The sequence below is a fragment of the Psammomys obesus genome, unplaced genomic scaffold (assembly GCF_907164565.1).
Source record: "Psammomys obesus unplaced genomic scaffold, mPsaObe1.curated_primary_1811, whole genome shotgun sequence".
Taxonomy (NCBI): Eukaryota; Metazoa; Chordata; class Mammalia; order Rodentia; family Muridae; genus Psammomys; species Psammomys obesus.
The window spans coordinates 3,318,339-3,337,767 of NW_026586463.1; the positions used below are offsets into that span (position 1 = coordinate 3,318,339).

General features: G+C 34.9%; 1 protein-coding gene across 1 annotated transcript in view; it reads left to right on the forward strand.

Annotated features, from left to right (window-relative positions):
* Positions 1-18,505, forward strand: part of Cenpk (centromere protein K) — a 25,766-nt gene extending 7,261 nt beyond the window's left edge. The window contains exons 4-9 of the mRNA XM_055601918.1: positions 1,652-1,698; positions 10,947-11,029; positions 11,115-11,213; positions 11,460-11,586; positions 14,059-14,112; positions 18,296-18,505. Of these exons, the coding sequence (XP_055457893.1) occupies positions 1,652-1,698; positions 10,947-11,029; positions 11,115-11,213; positions 11,460-11,586; positions 14,059-14,112; positions 18,296-18,454 (569 nt within the window). The 3' untranslated portion in view covers positions 18,455-18,505. The remainder of the gene's footprint in view (positions 1-1,651; positions 1,699-10,946; positions 11,030-11,114; positions 11,214-11,459; positions 11,587-14,058; positions 14,113-18,295) is intronic.
* The last annotated feature ends 924 nt before the right edge of the window (positions 18,506-19,429 follow it).

The window sequence follows — 19,429 nt, forward strand, 5'->3', positions numbered from 1 at the left end:
TTTTTTTTTTTACATGGGTTCTTGGGATCAAACTTATGTCCTAGTGTTTGCAAGGCAACTAACTTTACCAGTTAAACTATTTTTCAACCCTCATCCCATGTTTTTGAACTCCATCTGGTTGGCTTGATGGATGACTGTGATTTAGCATAAACAGTTGTGCCATTGTGTGTGAATCCTTACAGAATTGGCTTGGTTTTCCTCTAGTGTATTTTCTTGGACTTTTACCTGATTTTGTTGCCAGTTTTCATTTGAATCCATTGGAAAATTGGATGATTTTTGCTTTTGTTTTTGGCCAAGAAACACAACACTTGATTCTGAAAGTCTTATGCGAAGACATGGCAAAAAACAAAAAACAAAACAACAACAACAAAAATCAAAACAATCAGGCATATTGCTCAAGATGGCAGGAGAGGAGAAAGCTTGTTGTTTTTGTTTCAAGTATTTCAAACATTCTTTTTATAGTCGATAATTAGTGACAAAGTCTGTAAATTTGTCTTTGTCTAACAGTATCTTTCTTTTTCTTTAGTTTCTTTTTTTTTTTTTGTTTTGTTTTGTTTTGTTTTCTGAGACAAGGTTTCTCTATGTAGCCTTGGCTGTCCTGGACTCTCTTTGTAGATCAGGCTGGCTTTAAACTCACAGAGATATACATGCCTCTGCCTCCCCATGTTCTGGGATTATAGGCATATGTACGCCTGGCTCTATTATCTTTATTTCTTCATTCTTAAAGAATATTTTCACTGATTATGCAATTCAGCACCTGATGAATCTCCTGCTTCTGCTTTCCTGTCTACCAATAAGAAATATACTGTTATTCTCATAACTCTTCCCCCATAATTAAGGTAAAATATTATTTTCTGTCTATACTTTCCTTGTTTTTTTTCTCCTGGCTGCTTTTAAGAATTTCAGCTTTCAGATGATTTACAGCTTGTGTTGGCATAGGTGTCTTTAGGTTCATCTTATCTGATGTTCACGTTCTTAAATATGCCGAGCTTTTGCAAAATTTGAGAAACATTCTTTCTGTTACTTTTCAGCCTCTTTGTACCCCTTTTCTTCTATACTGAAGTTCCAGTAACATGATGTATTATTTGTTATAGTTCCACAGCTTTCCTAAAATTGTTTTTGAAATGTTTAATAATAGCAAAATGCACATAAATTTTACTTCTTCACATAAGTATAGTGATAATAAATAAATAAATAAATAAATAAATATACACACTATAAGTAGTCTTTAAAACTTTTTGCATTGTTGAAATGAGTTAGTATGCTCCATCCCCGTGCTATTCTTAAAATACCAACAATGAGAGAAAACAACCCTTTTCTGTGTTTGTTTCCATATATGTAGATAAGTATAGGATTTATTACTACAGGAAAAAATAACTTGAGGAGTTCATTATTAAGCTTTATTCAGCATGCCTTTGAGGCCTTAGGAAGGAAAAGAGCTAAAAACAAAATGTGTAGATATCAAATTTATCTAATATTATATGTTTGAGATATGTATAATGTGTAAAGATATTAATCTAGAAGTCTTAAAATTTATTTTATAAAAGCTTGGTAATACATAAGTGGAATGGAAAAGAGTTATCTCAGAAAAGCCACAAAATCAAATTCCTGAGAATTACCTGAGTGATATGACTTTGTTTTATTTTTGTAGTAACACACCTGACTGAAGATGCTTTGGTAACATTAGGAAAAGAAGAGGTGAGTTATTTACGGTTTATAGTATTGCCAAATAATTTATAATTAGAACTGCGTTATATAAGATTATAACATGAGAAGTAAGTTAAATGATTCAAACAACACATTAAAATTTATTGATTCAATATTTATTGAACTAAATATTTTAAAGGTTTGGATTTTCTTTATTTTTACTGTTCACGTATGTCTGTGTTCTGTACATGTGAGAATGTACATGTGGATGTCCAAGGACAACTTTGGCTGTGGTCCTCAACTTTTACCTCTTTGAGACAGGATTTTTTTTTCTTGCTTGCCATTGAGTGTTCCAGGGTAGTTGGCTTTCCAGCTTCTAAGGACTCTCTTGTTTCCACCTCTCATTTTGCCATAGGCATGCTGGGATTACAGAATACGGTTTGGAGCTTTCTCCCCACCAGAAATTAGTTCTTTGCCAAAATCTGCAGCAGATGATTCCATAGCAAGCATCAGCTTGTTGTCCTTTAATTCAGCTCAAAATTTCATGATTTCCTTGTTTTTAATTGCTGAGTAGTATTTCATTGTGTAAATGTACCACAGTTTCTGTATCCATTCCTCAGGTGAGGGACATCTGGGATGTTTTTACATTCTAGCTATTGCGAATAAAGCTGCTATGAACATGGTTGAGCAAATGTCCTTGTTGTGTACTTGAGCATCTTTTGAATATATGCCTTGGAGTGGTATAGTTGGATCTTGAGGTAGCACTATTCCTAATTTTGTGAGAAAACACCAGATTGATTTCCAAAGTGGTTGTACAAGTTTACATTCCCACCAGCAATGGAGGAGGGTTCCCCTTTCTCCACATCCTCTCCAGCATGTGTTGTCACTTGAGTTTTTGATCTTAGCCATTCTGATGGGCGTAAGGTGAAATCTCAGAGTTGTTTTGATTTGCATTTCCCTGAATACTAAGGACATTGAGCACGTTTTAAGTGTTTCTCTGCAATTCGATATTCCTCTATAGAGAATTCTCTGTTTAGCTCTGTATCCCATTTTTTAATTGGATTACTTGATTTGTTGCTTTTTAACTGCTTGAGGTTTTTTGTTTTTTTGTTTGTTTGTTTGTTTGTTTTTATATATATTCTGGATATTAGCTCTCTGTCGGATATAGGGTTGGTGAAGATCCTTTCCCAATCTGTAGGCTGTTGTTTTGTTCTCATGACAGTGTCTTTTGCTTTACAGAAGCTTTTCAGTTTCATGTGGTTACATTTATTGATTGTTGATCTTAGAGCCTGAGCTGTTGGTGTTCTGTTCAGGAAATTGTCTCCTGTGCCAGTGAGTTCCAGGCTGTCCCCCACTTTTTCTTCTAACAGATTTAGTGTGTCTGGTTTTATGTTGAGGTGTTTGATCCATTTGGACTTTAGTTTTGTGCAGGGTGATAAGTATGGATCTATTTGCATTTTTCTACATGTAGATATCCAGTTAGACCAGCACCATTTGTTGAAGATGCTATCTTTTTTTCCATTGTATAGTTTTGGCTTCTTTGTCAAAATCAGGTATCCATAGGTGTGTGGGTTTATTTCTGGGTCTTCTATTCGATTCCAGTGTTCCACCAGCCTGTTTCTTTGCTAGTACCATGCAGTTTTTATTACTGTTGCTCTATAGGACAGCTTTAGATCAGGGATGGAGATACCTCCAGATCTTTTATCAAAGAGGATTGTTTTAGCTATTCTGGGTTTCTTGTTATTTCATGTGAAGTTGAAAATTTTTCTTTCAAGGTCTATAAAGAATTGTGTTGGCAATTTGATGGGAATTGCATTAAATCTGTAGATTGCTTTTGGTAAGATGGCCATTTTTACTGTCTTAAAACCGAGCCATAGAGCATGGGAGATCTTTCCATCTTCTCTTATCATCTTCTATTTCTTTCTTCAGAGACATGAAGTATTTTTCATACAAGTCTTTGACTTGCTTGATTAGAGTTAACGAAGATACTTTATGTCCTTTGGGGCTATTGTAAAGGGCATTGTTTTCCTAATTTCTTTCTCTGCCCATTTGTCTTTTATATAGAGGACAGCTCATTTTTTTTTTTTTTGAGTTAATTTTGTATCCAGCCATTTTGCTGAAGGTGTTTATCAGTTGTAGGAGTTCCCTGGTAGAACTTTTTTCCAGTCACTCATGTATATACTATCATATCATCTGCAAATAGTGATACTTTGACTTCTTCCTTTCCGATTTGTATATCCTTAATCTCCTTTAATTGTCTTATTGCTCTAGCGAGGATTTCAAGAACTGTGTTGAAGAGATATGGAGAAAATGGGCAGCCTTGCCTTGTCTCTGATTTCAGTGGGAATGATTTAAGTTTCTCTCTATTTAGTTTGATGTTGGCTATAGGGTTGCCGAATATTGCCTTTACTATGTTTAGGTATGTGCCTTGTATCCCTGATCTCTTCAGTCCTTTAAATGAACGAGTGTTAGAGTTTATCAAATGCTTTTTCAGCATCTAAGGAGATGATCATGTGGTTTTTTTTCTTTCAGTTTGTTTATATGGTGGATTACATTGATGGATATCCATGTATTGAACCACCCTGCATATCTGGGATGAAGCCTACTTGGTCATAGTGGATGATGTCTTTGATGTGTTCTTAGACTTGGTTTGCGGGTATTTTGTTGGATATTTTTGCATCAGTGGTCATAAGGGAGAAGACTGGCCTGAAATTCTCTTTCTTTGTTGGGTTTTTGTGAAGTTTAGGTAGCAAGGTGACTGTGGCTTCATAGAATGAGTTTGGTAATGTTCCTTCTTTTTCTATTTTATAGAATAGTTTGAAGAGTATTGGAGTTAGTTCCCCCTTGAAGGTCTGGTCGAATTCTGCACTGAAACCATCTGGCCCTGGGCTTTTTTTTTTGGATTGGAGACTTTTGATGATAGTTTCTATTTCCTTAGGAGATACTGAACTATTTAATTTATTTACATGATCTTGATTGAGCTTTGGTAAGTGGACTCGATCAAGAAAGTTGTCCATTTCATTTAGATTTTCAAATTTTGTGGCATATAGGCTTTTGAAGCAAGATCTAAAGATTGTTTGGATTTCCTCAGTGTCTGTTGTTATATCCCCCTTTTCATTTCTGATTTTGTTGATTTGGATGATGTCTCTTGGCCTTTTAGTTAGTTTGACTAAGGTTTTGACTATTTTGTTGATTTTTCTCCAAAAACCAGCTCTTGGTTTCATTGATTCTTTGAATTGTTTTCTTTGTTTCTAGTTCATTATTTCCAGCCATGTACTCCTCTTGGGTGTTTCTGCTTCTTTTTTTTTTTCCCCCTAGGTCTTTTAGGTGAGCCGTGAAGTTGATTGTTTGATATGTTTTGAATTTCTTTATGAGGGCACTTAGAGCTATGAACTTTCCTCTTTGCATTGCTTTCATTGTGTACCATAGGTTTGGGTATCTTGTACCTTCATTTTCATTGAATGCTAGGAAGTCTTTCATTTCTTTCTTTAGTTCTTTCCTGACCCAGCTGTCATTGAATAGGGAGTTGTTCAGTTTCCTTGTGTGTTTAGGCTTTTTGCTATTTCTGTTATTGTTGAGGTCCAGCTTTATTCCATGGTGATCAGACAAGATACAAGGGATTATTTCAGTCTTCTTGTATCTGTTGAGGCTTGCTTTGTGACCAACTATATGGTCTATTTTGGAGAAGGTTCCATGAGGTGCTGAGAAGAAGGCAAATTCTTTTGTGTTTGGGTGTAAAGTTCTGTAAATGTCTGTGAGGTCCATTTGATTCATGACCTCTGTCAGAGACATTGTTTAATTTCTGTTTTGTTGACCTGTCCTTTGTTGAGAGTGGGGTGCTGACATCTCCCACTATTAATGTGTGGGGATTTATGTGTGGTTTCAGCTTTATTAAAGTTTCTTTTACAAATGAGGGTGCCCTTGTTTCGGAGCATAGATGTTCAGAATTGTGACGTCTTCTTGGTGGAATTTTTCTTTGATGAGTATGAATTGACCTTCCCCATCTCTTTTTATTAATTTTGGTTGAACGTCTATTCAATTAGATATTAGAATGGCTACTCCTGTTTGCTTCTTGGGTCCATTTGCTTGGAAAACCATCTTTCAGCCCTTTACTCTCAGGAAATGTCTATCTTTGTGTCTTAGGTGTGTTTTGTATGCAACAGATTTTTGGGTCTTGTTTACGTATCCATTCTGTTAGTCTGTGTCTTTTTATTAGAGAGTTGAGTTCATTGATGTTGAGAGAGATTAATGACCAGTATCTGTTAGATCATTTTATTTTGATGTTGGTTGTGGTAGTGTGTTTTTGACTTGGCTACTTTTAGTTTTGCTGTGATGAGGTTATTTATTTACTGTGTTTTCCTGAATGTAGTTTGCTATCTTGGGTTGTATTTTTCCTTCTAGTATCTTCCATAATGCTGGATTTGTGGATAGGTATTGTTGAAATTTGTTTTTGTTGTAGAATATCTTGTTTTCTCCATCTATAATGATTGAGAGTTTTGTTGTGTATAGTAGCCTGGGCTTACATCTGTGTTCTCTTAGGGTCTGCATGATATCCATCCAGGCCTTTCTGGCTTTCATAATCTCTGTTGAGAAGTCAGGTGTGATTTTGATGGGTTTGCCATTATATGTTACTTAGCCTTTTTCCCTTGCAGCTTTTAGTATTTTTTTTTCTTGTTCTGTATACTGACTGTTTTGATTATTATGTGGCGGGAGGATTTTCTTTTCTGGTCTAATCTGTTAGGTGTTCTGTAGGCCTCTTGTGTGCTTATGGGTCTCTTCTTTAAATTGGGGAAATTTTCTTCTATGATTTTGTTGAAACTATTTTCTGGGCCTTGGAGACAGGAATTTTCTTTTTCCTCTATTCCTATTATTCTTAGGTTTTGTCTTTTCATATTGTCTTGGATTTCTTGGATGGTTTGTGTCAGGAATTTTTTAGATTTATTATTTTCTTTGATGGATACATTTATTTATTCCATTGTATCTTCCAGATCTGAGATTCTTTCTTCCATCTTTTGTAGTCTGTTGGAGATGCTTACCTCTGTAGTTCTTGTTTTTTTCCCCTATGTTCTCACTCTTTAGAATTTCCTCCATTTGTGTTATCTTTAATTTTTCCAATTCTATCTTCAGAACTTGAAGTGTTTTGTTGATTTCCTTTACTGGTCTGACCATATTTTCCTTCAATTCGTTCACCTGTTTGTTTGAACATTCTTCTGATTCTTTTATTTCTTTCATTGATTTAATTATTTCCTCTCTGAAGGCCACAGACTGTTTGGCTGCATATGCCTGAATCTCGTTATAGATGGCCATAATCTGTTTGACTTTATCTTCCTTTATTTCATTACGCATTTTGTTTTCTCCATTATCTTTTTCATAAGCATAGATGCAAGGTCATCTTCTTGAATTTTTTTTAGGGTGTCCAGAGCTACTTATCCCTGGATAACTGGGTTCTGGAGATACCATATTGCTTTGGCTTTTTTTGGTTGTGTTTTTATGCTGGCCTCTACCTATCTGGCTGTCTCAGCTGTTGGCTGTTAGTTTCTGGTGCCTGCTGGAATCCTGGGGTAGGGAGAATTCCACTGGCAGGAAGATGGTTGTTCCTAAAAGAGGCCTCCTAAGCTTTTTGAGTATGGTCACTGACTGACCAGTGCTTCTCGGGAATTACCACAGTTCACCTCAGGCGTATGGACAATGTGTGGTAACTGTGGTTGTTGGTAGTCAGGAGGGACTCTCCTCTCACCAGAAGTCCTGGAGAGAGCTGCCCTTCCACTGGGTTTCAGGTTTCATGTTCTGAATTTAATGAGATGCTGCTGCTCTCATACACTGTGTTTGCTGGGTGCAGCCCTCTTGAAGAAACAGGGAGCCCCGTGGTTTGGTCAGTTTAGCTAGGGAGACAGGTTTCACCTTCGAGCATTGTCTTGGGGCAGATTCTGTGGATCCCAGGCTTCCTAGGTCTGAGGTTGGAGTTCTGTGCCCCAGTACCCAAGCAGTAATCAGTGGCAGGTGAGCACAACACTCAGGTGTGTGGCAAGTGGTTAGAGCGTACTGGAGCCCAGAAACTTTTCCAGGGATTAGCTGGTTATCCTGAGGTCAGACCTGATGATGTTTTCCTCACCTTGGGGTTTCCTCCTGACAGGGAGATCCAGTCTGTGGTATTTTGGGGGCCACAGTTCAGTCTGGGATGGTGAGTAGAGCACACATGTACAGGCAGTTGGCTCTGTACCTGGTGACTGGACACCTGCAGGAACCCAGGAACTTTTCCCAAGAACGTTTTGGGGGGTTGGGAAGCTGTCTGGGTGCCCTGAGGTCAGACCTGATATTACCTTCATGGTGGGGTTTCCTTCCAAAAGGGAGACACAGTTTCTGGTGTTTTGGGACACCTAGGTCTGTCTGGGATGCAGTCAGGTATGCAGGCAGTCTCTTGACTGGCGGCTAAGCGCCATACAGGAGCCCGGAACCTTTTCCAGGGATTGTCTAGATGACCTGAGGTCAGCCATTCCCCGTTTCTTCCTTCACCATGGGGTTTTCTCTCGATAGGAAAACCCAATTTCTGGTGTTGTGTGGCCCACAATTCAGTCTGGGATGGTGGTCAGAGAACATAGATGTGTGGCTCTTGGCTGGCAACCGAACACCTGCCGGGACCCAGGAACTCTTACAGGGTTTAGCTGAATGACCTGAACCGGATTGCTTCCCACACCATGGGATTTCCTCTCACCTTGGAAACACAGTTGCTGATGTTTTAGGCCCCAGAGTTTGGTATGTTGTTTGCTGTGCAGTCACTGCTGTTCAGTTCGTCAGACACATCTTGGATCTCATCAAAATTCAGTTTTTGAGCCATCATTTATTTCATGAGAATGCCTCTCACCAAAGGTGACAGTAGGTTTTCTATTGTACTTCTGACAAGTTGGCTATGAATCAATTTGGTTGTCTCTCTCTTCAAGTGTGAATAATTTTCTAGAGCAACTCACAGATTGCATAGAGACATGTTTACTCATTTGTTATAAAAGCCGTCTCACATTCACACACACACACAGAGATGAAAAGCTAGATGAAAGAGATATATAGATTAAGGTCTATAGGAAATGGAACTGCTATGTACTAAGTCTGCTACTGTGCCAGACCTTCCCATGCATTTAGCTGTCCAGAAGTTACCTATGCCCAGTCCTTTTGATTTTATATGAAAACTTTACTATGTAGACAAAATTGACCAAACAATTGGTCATTGATTAAATTTAACTTTCAGCTTTCTTCTCTTATCAAAAACTCGGAGGCTAGAGCTGAAAGTCCCAATCACCTGATCATGCCTTTGTCTTTCTAGTGTTTAGACTCTCATCTTAAAATTGCCTAGATTCTGCTTGTCATCCAGTAGTATATAAAAGGTACTTACATGTTGGAGATTTCTAGTGTGTTAGTAATGGTAAGCCAGGAAAGAGAGATTAAGTCCAAAATGTAGCTTGGCATGGTGGCTCACACCTGTCATTGGGAAGTTGAGGTAGGAGAATTGTCAAGGGTTCATAGTGAGTTTTGGGCTAGTTTGGCTTACCTGTTTCAAGATATGTGGAGGGGGAGGGGCTGAAATACGTATTTTAAAGCATATTACTACACAGTAGAGAAAAGGTTGTCTTGGGGATAAAGAAACAAAAATTAGCCAGACAATGGTGGCTGACACTTTTAATCCCATCATTCTGGAGGCAGAGACAGGCAGATCTCTGAGTTTGATGCTAGCCTGGTCCATAGAGCAAGTTCCAGAACTGTCCAGGGCTACTCTGGACAGAGAAATGTTTTCTTGAAAAACCAAAAAATAAAATAAAATAAAAAAATAAAAGCTCCCTGAAAACACAGCCGATTATTATGTTATCATATTATCAAGATTGGGAAAGTGTGTCCACACAGGTATGACACCGAGGGATGACAAATGGCCAAACCAAGGGATGTTTTGGGTAGCTGGGGAAACAGATGGAGCCATGAGAGCTGCAATGTATCCGGGAAAACTTAGGACACTCAACTCTTTGCCTTCTAATTTCAGTCTCTGCATGGCAATAAAGCATTTTCCTAAAGGAAGAGGGCTGCAGAAATTGAATGTTCCCTTGGACTTGGGATCAGGTCTCTTGGTCTTACCCTTATCACACCTCCCAATAGTGCCACTCCCTATGAGACTATCGGGCCCATTTTCATGCAAACCACTACATTACAGCATTGGATTACTAATTACTTCTATTTTCCTCCTTCCTTCCTTTCTTCCTCCCTTATTTTCTTTCTTTCTTGTTACTTTAGAGTTTATAATACACATTTGTAAATTATAGCTGATTTAAAGTTATAAAATAAATTAGTGGAAACTGTGCAATTCAGAGAATAGAATACTAATTAATATGTTTTTCCAAGGAAAGAATAGTAGATAAGAGGTCAGAGTATAACTTGTTTTCACAGTTTTTTATGTTGGCTAGGTATTTCAAATGTATCCATATCTCGGAACCTTTGAATTTACATTTTGCTCACTTTGGAATTTTCTTTTATTAGATAGTAACTTAATTATTGTTTTTTTTCCCCTGCTACTTATATGTTAACCTAGTCAGAGATATTTCCAAATCATAATGCCTTAAAACAATTCTGCCTTGTACCTCACAATTTTATTATTATTTTGGTTTCTTTTTGTCTCTCTGGTATATATCACTGATGTAGTTATTTGTTATTTAATTTTCTGGATTTCTTGTTTTCCTCACTCTTGTATTCTGGCCTCCTTCAGTAATGATTGCTGGCCAATAACTTGTAATAAATAGTGTGTTACAGGTTGAATCAATACTGAAAGAATGATATTTATTTTTTGTTTCAATTTTTGTATGTTCTTATTAGAAAAACAGTCCATTAATTTAATTTCCGCTTAAAATTAAAATATGTAGCATGTAGCCCGAAATCTTGTTTATTTTATATTTATCAGTGGTATGCCACTAAAACTTACAAATTGAAACACTCTAGTCCAATTTAACTGTCATTCAAGAACTAAACTATGTGCCAGGCCACAGAGGAAGACAATGCAGCCAGTCCTGATGAGACCTGATAGGCCAGGTGGAAGGAGAGTAGGACCTCCCCTGCTAGTGGGTGGGGCATGGGAGGAGAAGAGGGAAAGGAGGGAAGGAATGGGAGAGAATGAGGGAGGGGACTACAGCTGGGATACAAAGTGAATAAATTGTAATTACTAAAAAAAAAAATAAATAAATTTAAGAAAGCTGGAAAATTTTTTTAAAAAGAACTAAACTGTGTATAAGCTAAATAACTAAGCATTAGCCCTCATTCTTTTATTCTAGTTCCAAAAATTGAGATGTGATCTTGAAATGGTACTATCTACTATTCAATCAAAGAATGAAAAGTTAAAGGAAGACTTAGAAAGGTAAAATTGTAAATTCTTAATCATTGATACATACTGAGTTGGTGCTTAAATTTTTACTTAACTGTATTGTTTTCCATGTTTAAAGGGAGCAACAGTGGTTGGATGAACAACAGCAAATACTGGAAACTCTGAATGTATTACACAGTGATTTAAAAAATCAGGTTGTGACATTTTCTGAATCAAGGTAATCAGTTTTGTTCTAGATTTTTCAGACTTTTTTGAGAAAGGATTTTTTATATTAGATAAAGTAGATCAAAAGGTGGCCCTAATTTTTGCCAACTCTTAGTTATTTCATCTTTTTTGAATACTCTCTAGTTAACATCTATCAAATGAAGTTTCACAATGTTTTGGTCAGTTTCATGTATAACCAGAAGTGTGCACAAATGTGTTTTATCAGTTATGTGATTGTGTTATTATTTTTTGTTATTAGAATATTTAATGAGTTAAAAGCTAAGATGCTTAGTATGAAAGAATTTAAGGAGAAGCTCCTGGTTACCTTGGGTGAGTTTTTAGAAGATCATTTTCCTCTGCCTGATGGAAATACTAAAAAGAAAAGGGTAAGTTTTAAAAATGAGGTTATCTAAATTGTTGTAATTGTAGTTGTTTATATAGGAACAAAAGCAAAAGAATGAAGGACTAGTGAAATAATATACACAAATATGCCTTTATCCTATCGTAGGACTGAAAATCAGCTACTTTATTGTTTAATAAAATGGGATTGATTAAATACATTTTAAAATTTTATTTATTTATTTGTATGTATGGTATGTGTGTACAGTGCCCACATGCTTACGTTGCACAGCTGTGTGTCAAAATCAGAGGACAAGAGAATAGGAGTCTCTTTGCACTGCAACTATTTATCACTGTCTCTTTCTGTTCTCTTTATCTGGCCAGCCTTAATACTGTATTAACAGAGACCCTGGTATAAAAAATGAATTTGTTCTTCAGTCTAAAGTCTAGAAATACAAGAGCTAAATACTCTCAGCATTAGCTCCAGGTGAGGTCTATTCCTGTCTGGGAGTTGGCACCTTTTCACTGTCTTCACATTGATCTTTGCTCTGTGTGCAGGGAGAAAAAGAATTTTTTTAAAAGTTCTCTTACTGTCTTACTACTACACAAAAACAACAACAAAAAATATTCTGCATTTTGGATTTGACACCTACCCTGATGACCTCATTTAATATTTGATTATGTCTTGTTTCCAAACACAACTGCATCTGAAATTCATCACATACTGTTTCAGACACATAGTTCTGTTTACAACAATGAACTTAATATGAATATAAAAAAGAAAGTTAAAACCCAAATCCCTGTTCATGATTAACATGTTAGTAGTCACTAACATGGTTTTTACTAAAATGGAAACAGTGTCCTACACACAGTGTGTATGGAAACAAATTAATAGCTAATTCAAGCAGTGGAAGTTTATATTTACTGCTATACCATGAATGATAAGTATGATTTTAATTAACTTTGATAGAAGAAAAGTGAAATTCAAATGTTGAACTTAGATTATTTCTTTGCTTCAAATGATTTGAACACTGGAAAGAGACCTCTAATAGAAAGAAAACAAGTTATGAAAAAATAGGAAATATTCTAAGTTTGTTTAACTTCATCTCTCAGTTTTAAGTAGTAGGAATTTACTGCTATAGAAATGAGAAAAATGACATTCTTCCACCTATACCTTTATTCTAATTTGGTGTTATTTTTACTTTCAGTATTTGTATTTTATTTAAAAGCTACCAGTAGGGGCTGGAAAGATGGTGCAGTGGTTAAGAGCATTGGCTGTTCTTCCAAAGGTCCAGAGTTCAATTCCCAGCAACCACATGGTGGCTCATATCCATCTATACTGGAATCTGATTTCCTCCTCTGGTGTACATGAAAACAGAGCACTCATATACATAAAATAAATAAATTTATCTTCTCATTGATGTTTTTTCCCTCCATGTATATCTATATACCACATGTGTGAGTTATAGAATGTTGGGAGCTACCATGTTAGTGCTATGAATTGAATCCAGGTCTTCTGGAAGAGCAGTCAGAGCTCCTAACCACTAAGCCATTTCTCTAGCCATGTAAACCAATAATATTTTCTTTCTTTCTTTCTTTCTTTCTTTCTTTCTTTCTTTCTTTCTTTCTTTCTTTCTTTCTTTCTTTCTCTCTTTCTCTCTCTCTCTCTCTCTTTCTTTTTTTTTTTTTACCAAATGATTTGTTGAAGAACAATTACTGAGGCTTAAGCATACCTACTTAAATTGAATCTGTCTTGATATTTTCTAGTCAGTTCTGTAACTGTGCTTTGTTTTATAGTCTCTCTCTCTCTAATATAATGCTCAGAAGTTAGCAGGATTATATAGATGCCCCAAAATTTAATGACCAGCATTCTAGCATCTTGAGTTATTAAAGTATTCTTTTTTTTTTTTTTTATTCTTGATGGTTGAATCATACCTAGATCATTTGGAATTTTTAACCTTGATTACAGTTATGAAAGATTTCAACTCTGTGTCACGAGAAAAAGAATTGAAGGAATTAATGAGTATCAATATGAAAAACACATGTGTTATAGTGGCTGTCTTCCAATTACGTTAAATTAGTTATTCCATGTCATTCAAAGGGAAAAAAATTCAGTGAATTGGGTTAATACTAGGAACTGTTGATATTAGGAACTGTCAAGATCTATGGGAAGGTAACAGGGCAGGCTCCTGTAGAAGCCTCCCTGAAATGTAATAGAATGCCATTTGCTTGGAGAATTTTTGTTTGATTCAAACCATATTACTTTTCTTATATTCTCACATATAATATGTGTAATGTAATTTATTGTATAGATAGCTTGAATTGTATCCTATAACAATTATAATGTTTTCATTGTCTTAGAAGATTTTTCCATTGCATTTTTAAGACTCTAACTTGTAAACAAATAAGGTTGTTTACTTTCAGAATTTGACTTTAGTACAATTACAACTACAAAATGTTATTAAGTCTTATGTAGTTTGCTATTCTGTCATGTTAATAATTTTATATATTTCTCAAAGAAAAACATTCAGGAATCGAATGCACAGCTGATAACACTGAATGAAATGTTAGAGGTAAGTGTAATTTTTTGTTTTTTGTTAGAGCTATCTATTTAGTGAACAATTAAAGACAAAAAAACGGTACTTTGATTTTCTATTAATAATTTTTGAATCAGGCTTGGTGGTGCACGCCTTTGATCCCAGCACTTGGCAGGCTGAGGCAGGTGGATCTCTGTAACTTTGAAGCCAACCTGGTCTACAAAGTGAGTTCCAGGGCAGCTAGGGCTGTTACAAAGAGAAACCCTGTCTCAAAAAACAAACAAACAAACAAACAAAAAAACAATAAAAGGCTATCCGATTCTTTAACATAGTTTCTTATTTATTCATTTGCTACCTGCACCCTAACACCGTGTGCTATTATACTGATAGAATTTTAGTTTACAGCTCAGTTCTACACCTAAAACATAAATGAATATAAAATATTTTAAATAAAATGTTTCTTTTATTGCAATGGAAAGACTAATTCTACTTTTTAGTTTGGCATTTATTTTGTTTTATAAATACATATCTTTGGCATTATAAAAAGGTACTCGAACATGAGCCAGCTTATTAAATATATGAATTACTTTAGAAAACGTTAGGTAGAGAAGTCTGTGAAAAGCAAATAGTTACGTACTTTTTAAATGTTTTCCTTTTGTTGAAATAAATTTCATTATACAATATATTCTGATTATGCTTCCCCTCCGCATATTCCTCTCAGTTTCTCCTTACCTCCCATCCCATCTTGATCCACATTCTTTCTGTCTTTAGTTAAAAAATGAACAGGCATCTAAGGAACGGTACTAAAAGAAAATAAGATTAAACAAATTAATTAGACTAGGACTAAACAAAAGAAAAAGATGCAAAGAAAAAGCTTGAGAGACACACATAGATTCAGAGACACGTACATTCACACAATCAAAAATCCAATAAAAACACAAAACCAAAAGCTATTTTATATATATTCAAAAGACCTATAAGATTTTTAAAAATACCCCCCACAACATTTTGAGACTCAGAACCTCTAAAGATGCCATTGAATACATTTTTTTCTTAGCCATCTACAACTGGACATAGGGACCTACCCTTAAAAGTAGTTTGTTTCCCAGTGAGACTTTCCTGAAGAAAAATATTTTTTTATTTGCATGTGGCTATCAATTAGAGATAGCTTCTGGATTAGGGACGGGTGCTGTGTTTCCTTCTCCCAGCTGCAGGACTAGTAAATTTAGAAGAGTATTGTCAGAACTTACTCTAATTTAATGAGTTGGGTACAAATATCTCAGGTTTACTGGCTAAGAATCGTTTACTAATGAATATTGACATGAAAAGCAAGATAAAAATCTTTGTCTGATTTATAATCAGAATCTGTTATATTTTTCTGACTTTACTAGTTTAAGCTGAAACTATAACTTGGATGTATTACCTTCCCCTACCCGCACCCCCGAGACAGGGTTTTACTTTGCAGCGTTAGCTGTCCCGGAACTAGCTCCATAGACCATGCTGTCCTCAAACTCATAAAGATACTCTGGAATTAAAAGTGTGCGTTACTACCACTTGGCACTTTTTTTTTTTTTTTTGTATTATCTTTTTTAAAGTAAAAAATGCCACTTTTTGCCAGTGTGATTATTAGTGATTAAATGTGCTTGCTTCAAAGCCCAGTGAGGTGAGTTCAGTCCTCATGACGCACATAATGGATGGAGAGAGACAACCCCTGTAAGTTGTCTCTGATCTGTCAAGACACACACAGATGCAGGTCCACACAGAAGAAGCAAGTGGTAATAAAAAATTTAAAATGATACTTTATGGAAAATATTGAAAATATTATCTGAAACACATGGTTATGAATTTTAATGGTATGTCAAGGCATACAATATAAAATTTAGAAACCAAAATCTCTCTGTAGTTCATATTATCAGTGATAAAAATAACTAATACTTAAGCTACAATTCAGTGGAATTAGCATACTCAATTTAAATTTGAATTTTCAGTATATTTTTACTGTATTTTTAATTAGAATTTTAATCAATGTAATCTAATAAAAATTAGAAATGTAAGATAAATCACTTTATTTTTTTTATTTCTATGGTATTGGGATGGAATGCAAGTCCTTATCCTTGGCAAGTGCTGTACCAATGAGTTATATATCCAGCTCATAAAGCTTTTAAATTATATTATGATAACTACTCTGAAATATGAAAATTTTTCTTAAAGAAGGGATTTGAGTATTTTATTTCCCAGGATGAAAACTTGAAATTGGAAAATTAGTGGTAATTTATGTTTTTATTTCATGAATTTAAATATTTATATTATGACTATAATTGAAATTAGAGGTTGGCAGGTTAATTTTAGTCACTTTTATAACCCTTTTTATTTATATAAATTGTGCCTTTTCATAATCTTTAAAATAATAGTATCTTCCAATTAAAGCTTTGACCTTGCAACTAATGATTTGTCATGAATTATGTACATCTACCAAATCCCCTAATTTTTCTTAGGTCTAAGTTCTACTTTAATAATTAGCTTTCAAATAATTGAATATAATTGTTTCATGAAAAATCTCTGCAAATGCCAGTAGATTTGTGGAAGACCATTGAGTCTTAGATCTCATTAACTAGCTTCTCTAAACTTTCTGGTGATAACAAAACCTTGGTTTTCTTTTATTTTTTTAATTAAGTGTTTGAGATAACAGACAAAATAATAGGTTATTGGTACTTTTCAAATTGTTTGTTGTAGTTTCTCTCTTAACCTGGATAACACCCAAATCATTGAGACTGTACTATGTTTTCATTTAACATGCTTTACCACACAATACTGAACAATTATGACTTTATTTTTAACCCTCTAAGTTAATCTGGCTTTTTCCCAGCCTAAATCCCGAGATACTTGCACTTTATGGCTTTCTCTGCTCCAGCTGCTCTCTCTTCATATCTCCTGTGCTTCTGCCTGTGTGTGAATCTTCTCTCTCTTCTTCTCCCCTGGATCACAGAAATTCCAGCCCTATTCTCTTCCCGCTCAGCGATCACCTATTAAGCTGTTTTATTGACATATCAAGGAACAGTTGGGGATCAGTGTTTACACAGCATTTTGCTGGGAGATTCTCAGAACTGGGATTGCAACCAGATATGGGGGCCACAGAAATCAGCATTTGAGTTTTTACAGAAGTGTACAATAACATTATGCCTACAATAATAAGTATGATTATGGCATTTTTTCCATACATGTATCACTATACCTTGCTCATTTTTGCCCCAATTACTACCATCTTCCAATCTTATTTCTCTCTATTTCTGGGACTCTTTCACCAAATAGTCTCCCTTATTATTTTTTTTCTCCACCTGGTCAACTTTCTTGTTTTCTCCGCTTCTCCATGTCTCCTTCTCTACTTTATAGCATCCTCACCCCCATTTCTCCCTATCTGCTCTACTTTCATTCCATTTATACATACACATGCTTAAATTTAGATTTTGTAAAAGGGAAACTTAGGGTTTTTTCTAGGTTTAGCTTATATCACTTAACATGATATTGTTTAGTTTCATTTTCCTGAGAATGACATAATTTTATTTACTATAGATGAATAAAATTCCATTGTGCACATATACTATATTTTCTTTATTGAATCATCTATTTTTCAACTCCTTACATACTAATAAGGGACACCACTTCCATGTGGAATATAGTTTGTGAAAAGCTATCTTCATAATACTCAAAGTTTGTCAGATTTGATTGTAAGTTCTCAACATTGTTTATAAAGTAATCAGAGATATTCAGGGAGAAGATGAAGGAAATGATAATTGCAAATTTAGCTCTTTTGAAGACTTATCAAGAGAATAGATGTTTTAAAGGGTCAAACTGATGATGGGATAAAACCCAGAGCCTTATGTAGTTAGCTGTGTTCTACCCCTGATTTATAAATTTAAAATTTTATGATTCTTGCTCTTATTGTAAGGAAATTATACTAAGAGGAGTAGGAACGTTCTAAATATTTCTAGGCAGTTTTTAAGAATGGTTTTCATTTTAATGGGGATTTATTTTAATACATATTCTATCCACTAATATCTAGTTTTCAAATTCAGATATTTTTAAGTACATGAAAGTAATGTTTATGAACAGCTGATCATGGAGAAGAATAGTCACTGTTCTTCAATGGAAAGCTGTGCTGTTTTATGAAAGTATATAGACCCTTTTGTACAAAAAGTATATTTTTAATAATTTTTTTTAGATTCTTATAAATAGAATGTTTGATGTTCCACATGATCCATATGTTAAAATTAGTGATTCCTTTTGGCCACCATATATTGAGCTGCTTCTGCGTTACGGAATTGCTTTGAGACATCCAGAGGATCCAACTCGAATAAGATTAGAAGCTTTCCATCAATGAAATGATGGTCTGTTTTCACAGTTTGGAATCGTGACATTCTTGGATAAAGAAAACACAGGACTGTTTAAATAAAGAATATTATTTGCAAATCAAAGGCATAGTCTGTCTTCCTTTTTTGTTTTGAAATAGGGTCTCATGCATCCTAGCTTGCTGAGTACTGAGTGGGTTTACAAGCCTTCACTATCATGCCCTGGTTGTCCATCTTTTTAGTATTTTGAAATGACTTATACTGCTATTGTACATGTTAAAAATGGGCCTTTTCAATTCATTCAACATGCTGAAGTTTTTAAAACTGTGTAGGTTAGAATATAAGTAAAAATATTATAGAATTCTTATGAATGTGTGATTTTGAAATAACAACAAAGAACCTGAAAAACAACAAAAAGAACAAAATAACAAAAGAATTTGTGATTGTGCTAACGTAATATTTTTCTTTTTAAACTTGTGTCATTATTTAAGCTTTTTGAGTTACATTTGGCATTATGTTTAGAAATTTTAATGAGAAGTTACTTAATGCAGAGGTTTTATTTTTTCTTGTTCTGAGGATTGATCTTAGGACCTCATGCATAATAAGTAAGTAATCTTATATAATAATATAATAACAATATAATTGCAAAATGTTTAGCAAATCTATTTCCAGATCTGTTATAAATTGGAATGCAAAAAGGTAATGTTTAGCTGGGTTATGGCACATACTTTTAATCTTAGCATTGCGAGGCAGAGGCTGGTAGATTTTTGTGAGTTCAAGGCCAGCCAGGCCTACCTTGTAAGTTCTAGGACAGCCAGTGCTATGTAGAGACACTGTGTCTCAGAAAACGGAAAAACAAAACAAAAAAACAAACAACCTACCAATCAACCAAACAAAAAGCTAGTATTTAAAGATAGCTTGAATTATTAATTTTTTCTTTCTTGAAAAGATTCTCCTGTAGCTCTGGCTGCTCTCAAATTTACTAGCTCTCTAGCTTCCTGCATACC